This window comes from Cucumis melo, chromosome 8 (assembly GCF_025177605.1).
Source record: "Cucumis melo cultivar AY chromosome 8, USDA_Cmelo_AY_1.0, whole genome shotgun sequence".
Lineage (NCBI taxonomy): Eukaryota > Viridiplantae > Streptophyta > Magnoliopsida > Cucurbitales > Cucurbitaceae > Cucumis > Cucumis melo.
The window spans coordinates 27021395-27035940 of NC_066864.1; the positions used below are offsets into that span (position 1 = coordinate 27021395).

At 34.7% G+C, this 14546-nt stretch overlaps 1 protein-coding gene across 1 annotated transcript; it reads right to left on the bottom strand.

Annotated features, from left to right (window-relative positions):
- Positions 1-7727: 7727 nt before the first annotated feature.
- On the bottom strand, positions 7728-13437 carry LOC103502188 (uncharacterized). The gene is made up of 6 exons (XM_008466041.3): positions 13125-13437; positions 12691-12784; positions 11656-11852; positions 11073-11270; positions 10278-10337; positions 7728-8218 (listed from the first exon to the last, which is right to left on the bottom strand). Exons 2-6 carry the CDS (start codon positions 12770-12772, stop codon positions 8054-8056), a joined length of 702 nt encoding a protein of 233 aa, XP_008464263.1. The 5' UTR covers positions 12773-12784; positions 13125-13437; the 3' UTR covers positions 7728-8053.
- Positions 13438-14546: the final 1109 nt, after the last annotated feature.

Sequence of the window (14546 nt, forward strand, 5' to 3'; positions counted from 1 at the left end):
TCATGTTCCCTAAACAAAATGAGAAGAAACATGAGAATAAGAAAAAAAAATACAATTGTTAGGTATTTATAAACTAGTAAACAATGAATGAAATGTTAACCTTTGGGTTTCCTCTTGACGTTCAGTATGTTGTTCTTCAGTAGGTTGTTGTTGAGTATGTTGTTCTTGAACAACATACTCATTGTCATTCTGATCAGTATGATCATTCCCTTGATTTTCAGTTTGATTCTAACAAACAAATAAAAACGAACATAAAATTAAAAAAATAATGTATTGTTAAACCATCGTGTATATAAAAGTAAACGATCGCGTAACTTTGATAAACGATCGTCTATCGAAGTTAAACGATCGAGTAACTTTGATAAACGATCGTCTATCCAAGTTAAACGATCGTTTATCTAATGTATGATGAAAACAAATTTTACCTGGACCAATCTCTCCAGCATCTGCTTCATTTCATACAGCTCCAATGACTGCTTTCTGATTGTGTCATCCATCCTACAGACTATAGAAGTCAGTGTGGATAAATCCTTACGAACTTCTTTTATTTCCTTCTTCAGTTTCTTGTAGGATTTTGAATGACTTCGTTCTTCTTTGTCATTGGACTTCTTTGATCTGAAATGTTTCTTCTTGGTGATTGGATGCATTTCAGACTCCTCAGCCACTGTTTGACTTTGTTCCCTTTGGGGTGAGAGTTGTTCTCTTTGTGGAGATGAGTCTGATTGCTCCAATGATTTGTTGTTCATTGCTCCAATGGATTCATCATCCTCCATTTGCATGTTATCATCCCCTCGAATTCGACTCTCCATGAAAGCCTTCTCTTGGGTTGACATCTTCAGTTTAGGTTGAACAACAGTCTGCAATGTAATTGTATTATTGGATTGTGTAATTATATTAAACGATGACTGACAGGTTTTACTTACATTTTTGTTGTCGAATATGTTATTCTGCAGCATTTTGTAAGATGGAGCTTGTGTACAATTCCATCTCAATATCCTTGGGATTAATCCCTTACTGTTTCTTGTGGCCAGGTGCTCATTTGCGGTTGAGAGTACTTCATAAGCCCACACCTACAACATTTAAACAAATATGTTAAACTTTGATGTTCAATTGGCATTTACTTAAAGTGTATGAAGAAATAAAAATCACCTGAAAAGCAAGGACGTAGCCTTTGATGTTATAGTATGACACTGCTTTGGAACTTCGTGTCTTCTTCAGCTCGTATGCTTCTTTTTTGCCTTGGAGACTTGTCTTTAAACTGTTGAGCAGACGAGTGTAGAAGAAAGTTGACCAATCGAAGCTTTTAAATGCTTCTTCATCATCAACTCTTCCCAAAATGTCCATGTCAAACTGTGTTTTCTTATCCTTCCCGACCATCACAGTTTCTATAAAGACGGCCAAGGCGACCTTCACAGCATCGTCATCATTTGTAAACTCAAAATTCTTGAAAATTTCCTCAATTTCCAAGCATGTTATTACTTTCTTATTTTCTGATCCGAATAGAAGACTTTGCAGTCGCTTGCTATCGCAATCTTTCTCCAATGGATTGTTTGTTGGCCACAATCCAGTTATGATGTTGAATTCCTTTTGGGTAAAACGGACGTTCTTCCCTAAAACCGAGAAACAGATTCCATCTGCGTTACCGTCTTCAGGTATCTGCCTCAGCAAGAAATGATGGATCAACTGGCCGTTGAATACCATGTTCACATTCAGCAATGGACCAAAAATTGTTTTTTCGAACATTTGCAGCTGGTCCTTGGTCAGTTTATCCTTAATAAGACTGCCGATCTTGTGCACTTGGCATGACACAGTGGCAGGGAAATACTTTTCGCTAGGTACAGCCATCCTGAAATGAATATAATATATTGAAGACAGAAGTCGAAAACCCGAAACCCTAAACGCTTCACAATAATAATATAAGAACACAATGATAGTTTTTGAAGACAGAAGTTGAAACGTTTGAAATATAAACAAAGGAAAAGTGTAACGTTATAGTAGGAAAAGTTCGGGAAAATACCTTTTAACGTTGACGAAAACTATGGACTGAGACAAAAATGGTCTGAGAGAACAATGGACTGAGAGAAAACGAAGGTGTGATCAGTGCGGTTGTGTATTGCGTAGTGACGAAAAACGAAAAGTGAGAAGGCGGAACGTATATATATATCGGTCGTTTTTAACAAAGGGGCAATATTGTAAATTCGCATACTTTTTTTGAAATGTTGAATCGCGGTTGTAAACAATTCGCGGGTGTCTTTCGTTGTTTCAAAAGATCGTTTAGTTTATGTAAACGATCGTTTAGTTTTTTATAGTCGATCGTTTAGTTAATTTCAAACGATCGATTGGTTGTTTTAAACGATCGTTTAGTTTTGTTCGACCAATCGTTTAGTTTTGTTTAACTGATCGTTTAGTTAATTTCAAGGTATCGATTGGTTGTTTTAAACGATCGTTTAGTTTTGTTGGACCAATCGTTTAGTTTTGTTTCACTGATCGTTTAGTTGTTTTCCAACGATCGATTGGTTGTTTTAAACGATCGTTTAGTTTTGTTCGACCAATCGATCGTTTAGTTTTGTTTAACCTATCGTTTAGTTGTTTTCAAACGATCGTTTGGTTGTTCTTAACCGATCGTTTAGTTATTTTTAAACGATCGTTTACATATTTTTAAACGAACATTTAGTTATTTTTAAACGATCATAAAACCAGTGTTTGTGTTCTTAAATGAATAAGTCAATCGTTATTTTCGTCTTCTTCATCCATTTGGAAGCACAGAAAGTAAGAATGTTGGGACAAATCATTAAGAAAACACATCATTAACAAACATTCATTAATTAGTGTAATACTTAGTACATTGGTAGGGAAATTTCTAATCTTGTATGCTCGACTTGTCGGTATATGAAATTGGATTGGTACACGTTAATCTGTTGTGACCTATTTGTTTACACCGACCACACTTATGCAATTTCGGAGCTTCACCAACACTTGGAATCCTCTTTTTCTTCGGTCGACCAACTCTTTTGACTACTTTTGGAGGTAAAACAGTCATATGTACGTAGTCTTCGCTTGTCTTCCAATCTGACTGATTCCCAACTGGGTAGACGGCCTCCGCATATGCAGCCAACAAACATTCATTAGTGTAATAATTAGCACATAAACTATAAACATTTATATTACGAACCCGTGCTGCAGCAATGGCATGTGAGCATGGTAGTTGCTCAGCTTGAAACTCCTTGCAAGTGCATTCTTTAGTCTGAAGGTTTACGACCTCCTCCTTATCTAAATCTTTGACATGAAATTGGTAACAGTCAATTGGGTTGACCTTCATTGTCAAAGCTCCTTCTTGTTTCTTTTGAATAACTAACTCTGCCCATTTGGTCAATGTAGACGTCACTTTAATGCCTTCTTCTCGACGCTCCCAAAACCAACGTTGTAGCAAAGCTCGAACATTTTCAAGGAATGAAGCAATAGGCAAATCTCTAGGTTCTTTCAGTATAGAATTCATGGACTCCGCTATATTTGTTGTCATCATGTTATACCGTCTTCCTGGGCAGTGAACACGAGACCATCGTGCTATTCCAACATCATTTAAATATTTCCCTGAACCATTAGGAAATGAAAGAAGATGTCTCCACGCTTCAACAAACGTTGATTCACGATATGTTCTCGATGCATTATAAAACAAAGTAGCAACCGTGTCATTCTTATATTTATCATGCAAATTTTGACTCAAATGTTGGACACAAAGGCCGTGGAATGCAGATGGGAAAACTGATGAAATACCCTTGGCGAAGCATGTTTTCCGATCTGTCACAAAGCCTAGATTAGGCACCTCCCCTATTGCACCTTTCAATTTTTCTAAGAACCACTGTATTGAGTCATCTGTTTCTCTATCAACTACTCCAAAGGCTAGAGGATAGATCTGATTGTTACCATCTAAACAAACGGCCACTATCAACTGACCCCGATATTTGTTCTTAAGAAATGTTCCGTCCATGACTATGACCGGTCTAATGCAATTTAAGAATCCTCTAACACATGCACCAACAGCCATAAAAAGATATTTAAAGAAACGATCATCTTCGAGTTCCATGTGAAATATTGTACCTGAATTTGTAAATTTGAGTGCTTCACCATATCTACGCAAAAGATTATATGACTCTTCAGGAGACCCTCGCACTCGTTCATATGCATTTTCTCTGGCACGCCATGCTTTCTCATAACTCATATTTATGCCATAGTCTTGCCTCATGTCTTCTATGATATCACGTGGTTTGTATATGCGACCGGGCCCCTTGAATTTGGACTTGATTAATTCTCCAACAACCCAAGATTTTGCTTGCCTATGGTCACGATTCAAAAACTCAAGAGAACATGAATGAACTTTCACATACTTTTTAATCTTGAATATATTTGAATCCTTCAGTCTAACCGCTCGCAATCTCCAACCACACTTGTTGTCGATGCATCTAACGAAAAGAACCTCTTTTGTAGACTTTTTTACTACAAACTGAAAATTTTTTTTCATTGCCAACACACTTAATCTCATTGACAAATCTCTCTTGCAAAAAAATATTTGTCCTACATCCAACTCTTCACTTGTAGAGCTTTCTTCCGACCAGCCACTTCCTTTTGTCTTCAACTTCCGACTAGAGGACCTGTAGTCAACTTTACCTTTTCCTTTGCAATCTTTTGTAGGAGCATCTCTTTGTTCTGGGATGTCAAACAATTCATTGTACATCTCAACTGACTCCAATGTAAAAGTATCATCTATTGAATGATATGACTCATATGATTCCCATATAGCCGAATTGGTCCCTATCATGTTATGACACAAGCCACCCTCGACTTCACCAATATCAACTTCATTCTCATCTAATCTATCCATTCCAATTGGAGGAGGATGAGGGTTTAAATTTTGAACTTGGTTGCTCCCAGATACTGAATTGTAATCTTTGTTTAACACTTTCATGCTTCGATTGCTTGTAGGCTCAAACGATAGGTATAGGGGGACCTCCAATGGATTTTCACTAAGAATATAAAACTTCAAATCACGGTCATTGCTTAACTCAAATGGAGGAGCTTCCTTTTCCCCTTTGATCTCATATATACATCTTATCTTTATGTCAAACTTTGTAGGGTCAACTTCTGCAAGGTCATATAGTTCAGACTGTAAATCTTTGTGTGTTATTTCTTTAGGGACAACAATGCCTTTTAACACTCCTCCTTCATATTTTCTTCGTCCCTCATCCCATTCACCACCGTGACGCACTAAAATCCGAACATGTGCCATCCTTAAACTACCTTAAGTACTTTTGTATCTTAAAAAATTGATTTGAACTTAAGAACCTACAAAATGCGTGCAAGATGTAAAGAAATGAATTAGGAGGTGTACCAATTTGATTTTGAAATAAATAGTGGAAGTTTGGAACGTGCGAGATGTGTGCGAGATACGTGCGAGATGTGTGCGAGATACGTGCGAGATAAAGCATGAGGGCCTAAGAGAGTTACTAAACATGCAAAGAATAGCTCTAAATGGATTAGGAGGTGTACAAAGTTGATTTTGAAATAAATAGTGAAAGTTCGGAACGTGCGAGATGTGTGCGAGATACGTGCGAGATGTGTGCGAGATACGTGCGAGATAAAGCATGAGGGCCTAAGAGAGTTACTAAACATGCAAAGAATAGCTCTAAATGGATTAGGAGGTGTACCAAGTTGATTTTGAAATAAATAGTGAAAGTTTGGAACGTGCGAGATACGTGCGAGATAAGTGCGAGATAAAAAAAAATGCGAGATAAAAAAAAAAACCTTAATTCCTTCTATTCCTATTGCTTACTCCTCCTCTATTTGATCCAACTAAATCCTCATCCTCTAGTTCAATTCATTTTTCACTAGCCATTGAACATTGAACTTTCTAAGAACCTAAAACCAAAATTTGTCTAAACTAATTTACGGCAAATAAGTCCAATTCCAAAAACCAGACAATTACGGATGAAAATAGCACCAAATACCCTAACAAACATTTACTTACAGCAGATAAATTGAAAATCGGTTATACATGAAACTCACCTAAATAAGACGCTCGAAGTTGATTGAATGGTCCGAATAGGAGCGACGAAATGCACTGGACAACGACCGACGAAGGGCAAGCGACGAAGGGCAAGCGACGAAGGGCAAACGACGATGGGCAAGCGACGATGGGCAAGCGACGATGGGCAAGTGACGATGAACAACTGACGATGGCCGGAGTTCTACACGAAAGAAAAGAGAAGGGAAACGGAACTATACGCGAAAGAGAACGAATCGATGGTGGAGAGAAGCAACGTGGAAGAGGGAAAGGAAAGGAAGGGCATTTTTGTCTATTCACACCCAAATTGTCCTAAAAGTCTTTCTTTTGAAAACTTGTCCCAAAATTCATTTAAATCTCTTTTTTTAACCTATTTTTGGCAATTTCCCTTTATTTTTCTAATTTTGTTTTCTTTCTTCCAACCAAATTAACCACTTGTTCTTACCTTCAATTCCTTGGCCGCCATGGTCTTGGACAAGTTAGAGATGAGCGGTGCGGATCCACCTCACTTTCTCTTTCATTTTCTATCTCAACCTCTAATTCCATCTTACATTTTTATTATTTTTGTATCCAAACAAGCACCCCTCTAAAACTATAATAATCATCTATTTCTCCAATATATATTATTTTACACTCTTTAATTAACTACAATCAATACTACTTCAAAACTCTTATTAATATTATAGTGTTACATACAAATAAAATCCAAAAGTTCATGATACCCTATTTGATTTCTAGCATTTTCATTTAAAGAAAATGGAAAAAACAAATATGAAAGAATGGGAAATTATTTGCTTTAATAGTTTTTTATTCAAAACTTTCAAAACTCATCACTTTAGAAGATTGTATTTCTACTTCCCCAGTTTGTCTTGCAAAGTTTTTCTTTTACAAAATTTGAATTTTGACTTACGGTTCATAATCTCCAAAATGACATTTTGTACATAGTTATAGTACCAAATTATCATTTTCAAATATATACTAGGTTCATTTTGAGTATATACAAAGTTATTTCAAATATATATCGTGTTTATTTCAAATATATTGGAGCAATTATCGATTAAAGGTTGTTATATAATATATACTATATATATGTTATGTAATAATAATAATATTTGGTACAAATTGTTAAATACAAAGTTGAAGTGTGACAGTTGAACTCCTAAATAGATAGATAAATATAATGAGTCAACAAATAAATATCAGTTTAGGATATTTGTGAAATAAAATTAAATGATTAGAATTTTGAGACGTTAAAGAGAAATATAATTTCCAGACTAGATTAAATCTTTAAAACTTTCTTTTGTAATTTCATAAGATAGAAAGGTATTTGGAGTTAGAATTAAGAAAGTAGATTTGTGAGCAGTGAACTTCATTGCTCACTTGAATCAAGGAGTTTACAATATGAGACCTACAACTTTATTAATTCTCCAGATTTCACAATCCCCTAGTTGCTCGAACACCCTAAATAAAGTGCTTTTGTGAGAAAGAGTCTGATATAGTGCCTTTGACCTCAGTGCTTAACTAGGAAGCATTTTAAATTGCAAAACCAGATATCAAAGTCTTTTTCTTTAATTTTTTTTTTTTCATAAAAATGATCATAGGAAAATTCGTGCAACCTGACTCAAATTTGATATGATTGAAAGGCTAAATACCAAAACAACACAAGAACTAAAAGCAAAAGAACATCAATTTCCAATTCAAGCAAAGCATTATCAACAATAGTTCCAAGTTCCATCTCAAGCAAAGTCAACATCAAAAATTCAAATTGAACAGCTACCAACAAAGCATCTTTTAATCATTTACTCGACAATGCAACAGCCAATCATATATACCCACATATCAATGTACATGTTTACACAGACCATCCATGGACAAAGATTGTATCATATCAGATTCATAAACAGACAGAGAGACGCAAACAAAATGTCATTTTCTTACCCATTTTCTTTCATACACCATATATGTAGATCCCTCCATCATGTCTGGTGCGCGAGTTCAGGCGTCGGCAAGCGAAGGCACAGTTCCAACAGATGATACAGCGTTGTCACCAAGAGGTTTGGCTGGACAAGCGTGTATTGCTTTGCAAATATCTGTTTGTTCCAGAATTTTCTCCGAGTTGGCAAGGATCAGAGGCCCATATTCAAATACCAATTTCTTGCACTGCTCAATGACCAAAAAAATGTCACAATATCAATATAACATATTGATCATTGATTGTCCCACATCAATTATGTGATGGGTTGTGAGATATTTTAGGTATGAATGGGAGAGAATCACAGTGATTGAGCTAGCTTTTGGATTTGGGGGGTAGGGAAACAGTACTAGAAGCTGATGGTAAAGACTTGGGGATATTTAGAAATATAATATCGGAAGTCGTCAAATTACCATTCAATCCATGAACTTCCAGACATATGTCTCATAAACTTCTAAAAGTATCTAATAGATCTACACACTTTCAATTTTGTGTCTATTATATTTTTGAACTTTAAAAATGTCGAATAAGTTCATAAACTTATTGTGTCTAATAGACTCATGAATTTTAGAAATGTCAAATCGGGCAATTATCTATTAGACACAAAACTGAAAGCTTGGAGACTTATTAGTAAGGTTGAAAGATGTCATTCAACCCCTTGAGTTGACGTCAAAAACATGGGTAAGAGCTAGGAAGCAAGGACACCAACATGCAATACAAAGGCATCAACATGCCAATTTTAAAAAAGTAGAACACGCAACGTTAGGGACGCATTATTTTTTTTATTAAAAAATTAAAAATATGTCGTGGATATAAACATATCGTGAAATATTTCATTTGAAAACATCAAAATAACAAGTTAAACACCATAGAATTCATGATTTTATGTGTGGAGGTTTGGACATGAAGGTTTAGGTGTGACCATTTGGGCATGAAGGTTTGGACATCTTAAAAGTGTCAGACATTCTCACGGTAAGAGAAAATATCATGAAAATCTTGACATGTGAATGGAAATTTTAATACCCTACTAGACACCAAATTTCAAAATCAAAAGCTTAGGGCTTATTAGGCACTTTTCATAGAAAAGGTAACATTAAATATAAAACTGAAAGTTCATAATTTATTGGATACTTTTTAAAGTTTGAAAGACGTAATCGAAATAAACCTAAAGGCTAAAAGTTCAATTACTAAAGTTGTAATTTAACCTTAAAAATAATATAAAACTCTTGATATCTCCTGAACCTAGTCTAGAAGTGGTCAAGATCTCCAAAGGATTATATTTAAAAACTGTGCCTGAGCAAGCAAGCCCACCTAGGTGGTCTTGCTTCAGACACCTTCACTATGCATGCGTAAGCCCCTTAGAGTTTTTCTAATCTTATTCTTAAAATTCATTTTGCAAAGATACTAGAAGTTTCTGTCACAAATCCTCCTTTTTCAATATTTTAAGAAACCTCTAATTTCTACTTCTTTCTCTTTTTTTAGAAAAGCAACAGCTTTCATTGAGAAAAAAAAATGAAAGAATACAAGGGCATCCAGATAAAACAAGCCCACAAAATCCCTTCACCTAAAATAAGGGATTCCAACTAAGTAAAATGTTATTTAGTTACGAAAAGTCTTCGAAACCGAAACCCAAAGGGACACATGACATCTCGCTAAAGACCATACCTCATAAGGGTCTCTTTTCCTACCTCTAAACACCCGAACATTCCTCTCACTCCAAATATCCCAAATCGCCTATTCCGTACCTCTAATTTCTACCTTTTCCCCAAAATCCTTGTATGGTTAAAGGAAAATAAGTTGCATTTCTCAATCATACACATCATTTATTAAATAAACAAAAATAACCCTAAATTTTTAAAAGAAATTGTCTTTTTTGCACCTTGCCCCTAAACTCAAAGCTTCAGTGCACCTCATGGTTTGGTTTAGAGAACACTGCACACTGCTCAACATTCAACACTGCTCACTGCCCACAAGGTCAATGAGGGTGATCATGAACTTATTCTAAGACGTGGGACCTAGACTCAAGACTGGATATAAGAGGAATAGAATCTCTCTCAGCCGGGTTACATTTGGATACATAAATGTGAAAGAAGGACTCGATCTTTTAGATTTATAAACTTCAAATGGATAAAAATGGGGAATAGACACAGACATGAATCATATGTGCTTTTTACTCTTCTCAAACAGAAAAACCAGAAAAGATATGTGGGCAGGTAATGGAAGCATTGACATCCAAATTTTGCTTACCTCTTTCACGCGGTAATTAATAGAGTCACACAAGCTTAGAAGTGTCTGAAGTATCTCGATCTGATAGACAGAAAGCAAATAAGCAGGATGTCAGGAAAGTTCAGTACACAGGACATCATTTAATCATTCATCCCCCCCCCCCCCCCCCCCCCCCCCCCGTGTTGAATGATAATGTTTAGTTCATAGCAAATAGAATGCAACACATGCACAGACATAAATACTTCAAGAAACTACTGCCCACAAGAGATATATGTTTCTTAACAATAATAGAATCTGTGGCAAATTTTGATATTATCATGAGTTTTGAATAGTTTGGCAAGCCATATCCTCCATACTTCTAAGTTGATAACCAAAAGCCATTCAATTTTATTCTATTCAGTGCTCTCATAAAATGGTAAAGAACACAAAACCCCCAACATCCTTGGCTCAGAATGGCAGGATAGCACTAAATTCTCCTTTCAGCCTACTCAAATTTTTAGTCTGTTCATTTCTTACTGACCACACTGCATATCTATAAAATTTGAACGCTATCTCATACATCTTAGTTTTCACATTTATCCCACCCAAACAATATTTGTTAATTCTCCTACCCTCGTGCATATATTACAATTACTATCTTCAAGGAAAAGTTGCAGATTTGTCTCCACCTATGGTACCTTTTCCTATGACTTATAATAGATTTTGTTAATTCTGTGTAAGTTAATTTATAATCCTTAAATATTGTTTCCAATTGACCAAATTCAAACACCATAACAGACGTTGCTTACAACATAACTAGCAGAGTGTGTATCAAACCTGTGTGTCAGGATCTTTCAACTTATCCAATATTTTTGAAATAGTCTGGTGACAGAATTCACAATTATGGTCCTGAAACAGCGAGGAGATTATAGTAACTTGCTCGCAAAAGTGGGCTGATTGGCAGATGCTAGAAGGTTCAATTGAGGAAATCTCTGAGAAGAAGAGAGGCACATAGCTGTCCACCAGACTGATGCACTGAAAGTTGATTTAAAGACAATATAATATTATTAACAGCAAAGTATCTTCTCCCTTGTCCCTTCAATTCAGACAAGTATGAAGATAAAAACACTCGGGGGTGTTTGGCCTACTGAGTTGGGTTAATAAGCACAGGATTAATATGTTAGAGTTAGTAAGTTGGAGTTTGAGGTGAGTTCTTGATAAATGAGTCACACTTATTAGTGAAGTTGGGTGGTTTACACCAAGTCGCCAACTTAAGAAGTTGGTCAGCCAAACAACCCTTAATAGAATTGGCTAGAAGGTTTTCTTCATTTTAAAAGGGAAATAATTATCTATCGTTTCAAAGCCACACTCATGAAGATTTGTGTAATAAAAAAAGTAATATGGGAACGTGCAGTTATACCTCCTCCTTGAACACGCCCGCCACACCGCATGTTTGCCGGAGAAGACCAATAATCTCACTCTGGGTCTGGTTATCTGCAAAGTATTCAACTGCCTGACTGATCAAGCTCTCACAAAGTGTACATATCTTTGGATTGCTGGAAGCTTCAGATAAAGCCTCAACATCCTTCTCTTGCTCCAGGTAACTTAACTCAGAATCTGAAAAGGCAGAAATGGTAACTAACTCTGATGCGATAAAATATCATTCAAAGCAGAAGACTGAATGCCTTTTCAAATTGAAAATCATCTTCACACAACACTTGTATTTGTTGGAATTCTTAAAGACCAAGTAGGGAACAATAGGGAAAGGACCAAAAATCAGGATAAACAACCATAACCATTGAATTCCAATGCTAGTATATATCATTTAGTCTCTTGTGTTAAAATCCCTTCATAATTTCATTCCAATACTTTTAAAGGCTTCATTTATTTATTTATTTATTTTTAAACTGAAATTCACTAAAACCGAAAGAGCAACCCAACAACCATACATCAACCCCTATGGAGGATTGGGGATAGGACAGAGGGAGGAAAGAACTCTCTCCAAAAGGAGGAAGTCCCACAAGAAGTAGCCAAAGCCAAAGCTTCAATTTCATCCTTTAGGTAAGTTTTTTCAATCAAATATTTGCTATCACATCAAATTTATAGACAAAATGATATGAAAAATAAAATAGACAACATCCATTGAGTTAAAAATTCTCAATTTTAATTTGATGAAATAGTCCTATCAACCAAATTAATCAAAAGCTTACTCACATCTCTTGTAATCTGATCCACATAATAAATAACTTTAAGCACCCCTAAATGACTTCTTTGTTATTACAAAAATTTTCAATCCATTAAACATCATAGCAATTTTCTTTTAAGAATTAGTAACCACGAGGACTTGGTACAATAAAATCAAGGTTTCTAAAAGATCAGAACCGAAACTGAAACATAACCTTCTCCAATCCTAAACAATAAAAAGAAACATCAAAAGTACGCACAAAAGAATTACCAAATGACGCTAAGTTTCTAGCATCACAACCCCAAGCAACACTCAGCACAAGAAGAAAAACAATTGCAAATCTCGAATCCATAGCGCCTGATGCCTGTAAAGACAACAATTAACAAAAAAAATATTATGTAGTAGATAACGTTTTCGAAGTCAACGTTTATCGATTCAACCACAACATGAACTCTACTGACGAACAGCAACAAAAAGATTAAAAGATATTTGTGAGGCTAAAATTAAGAGAAGGAGAGAAATGGGGGGAGCAAAAAAACCCTAGAAAAGGAAAAAGAAACCGATTATCGGAAAATTGAACTACGGATGTTCGCTAAATCTTCTTATTCTTGTTCTTCTTCACATGAATTGTCAGTTTTGTAGGATGAAGAATTGTGGATTTACGAAAAGAATAAGAATCAAATTGAAGAGAAATGCATAGATACCTTCGGTTAGACAGCCAGGCTATGATTCTCCCTTCTTCGTCGACGATAGAATGAATTCCTCTTCAACAATTGGTTTGAAAAATTGCAATTTTCAATTTAAATTCAATCTCTCTCTTCCCGATATCTAATTATTATACTTCAGATTTTCTTCTAATCTATTAATAAATTAGACTCTTAACCAAATTGGTTAGTGCTAACTTGAGCATATCTATCCATTCGTCAGATTCTTTTATCCCTACGTTTAAAATACTGTTGGGGAGAAAGACTATTGACATCTCAATAGTACATATATTATTAAGGGGAATAACGCACCCAAATATATATATATCAATGGATTATAAAAACTTCTATAAATTTTGCTTTATTTTGTAAATAATTTTAATATTTTGTTATTTTTTAAAATGTTTCATATATTAATGTCTAAGTTTTATTAAAAAATAAGAAATTCAAAAAGAAAAATGTTTAAATTAATAGTCTTATGATTTTTATACGAGCTAATAAATTTATTTGCGTGAGTAGAATTTTGTTGCTTGTTTTTAGTTATGTTTTGTTAGATTTTCTAAACATAATATAATAAAAATGTTGTTTAAGCACTTATGTTAATGTAGAGCAAATGAAAATGTCGATTGACATATAAACAATAATTGAATATCTAAGGAATGAATGTTGCAATCTCCATCTCCATTTGTTAAACTAAAATATGTATTCAACTATGTTCATCTATTTCAAAATTGTAGAAATTCATTTCACTTAAATTTATTTTCCGGAAAAGAAGTTACCTATAAAATAATAAATTAGTATACTTACGAAAAACAATTAGATTAACATACTTATATATATGGTGTTTACTGGAGACATTTTGATTCTTAATTAGCAAAAAGGTTAAAAGTAATTCAACCAAAAAAATGAACTTAAGATATAATGTCTTATCTTCCTCTTTTGGTCTTTCTTGAATTAGACTTAGGAAGACAGAGTAGGGGAAATGAGAGAGAGAGTTATAGAGCTAAATAGGCCTTATAACGTATGGGTTGGCATTGGCTTCATATGTTGAGGTTGAAGAGGGCATTTGGGTAAGACCCAAATGCCATTTTTTCTCTTTCTCAGGATCTTGTCTCTCAAGCTTGTGTCTGGCTCATTTTGAGTTTGGGTAGATTTCTATTCTACTTGTTTCAATTGTACCCTCATGTCATTTCTTTTATTCCGTTTTCTTCCTAGGTCTAAAATTACTTAAATTATCCTATAAATTAGCTCAAGAAAACAAAATCTATGTAATTATTTTCTAAACTTTGAAGATTATATTAATTAAAACCCTTTATTAGTAATTATATAACTTTGAACTTTCATAAGCATAGAAATCAATACTTTCTAACAAAGTTAGTTCGAAAAATATCCTATTAACATATTTCTAAGTGAACAATTGAG

Bases quoted from the DNA above. Each gene is read 5' to 3' on its own strand.
- LOC103502188 (XM_008466041.3), bottom strand. From the start codon at position 12,772: ATGGATTCGAGATTTGCAATTGTTTTTCTTCTTGTGCTGAGTGTTGCT. The intron at 11,853-12,690 runs GTAATTCTTTTG...CTGCCTTTTCAG, and splicing joins TAGAAACTTAGCGTCATTTG to ATTCTGAGTTAAGTTACCTG. The intron at 10,338-11,072 runs GTTTGATACACA...TCTGTCTATCAG, and splicing joins TGAAAGATCCTGACACACAG to ATCGAGATACTTCAGACACT.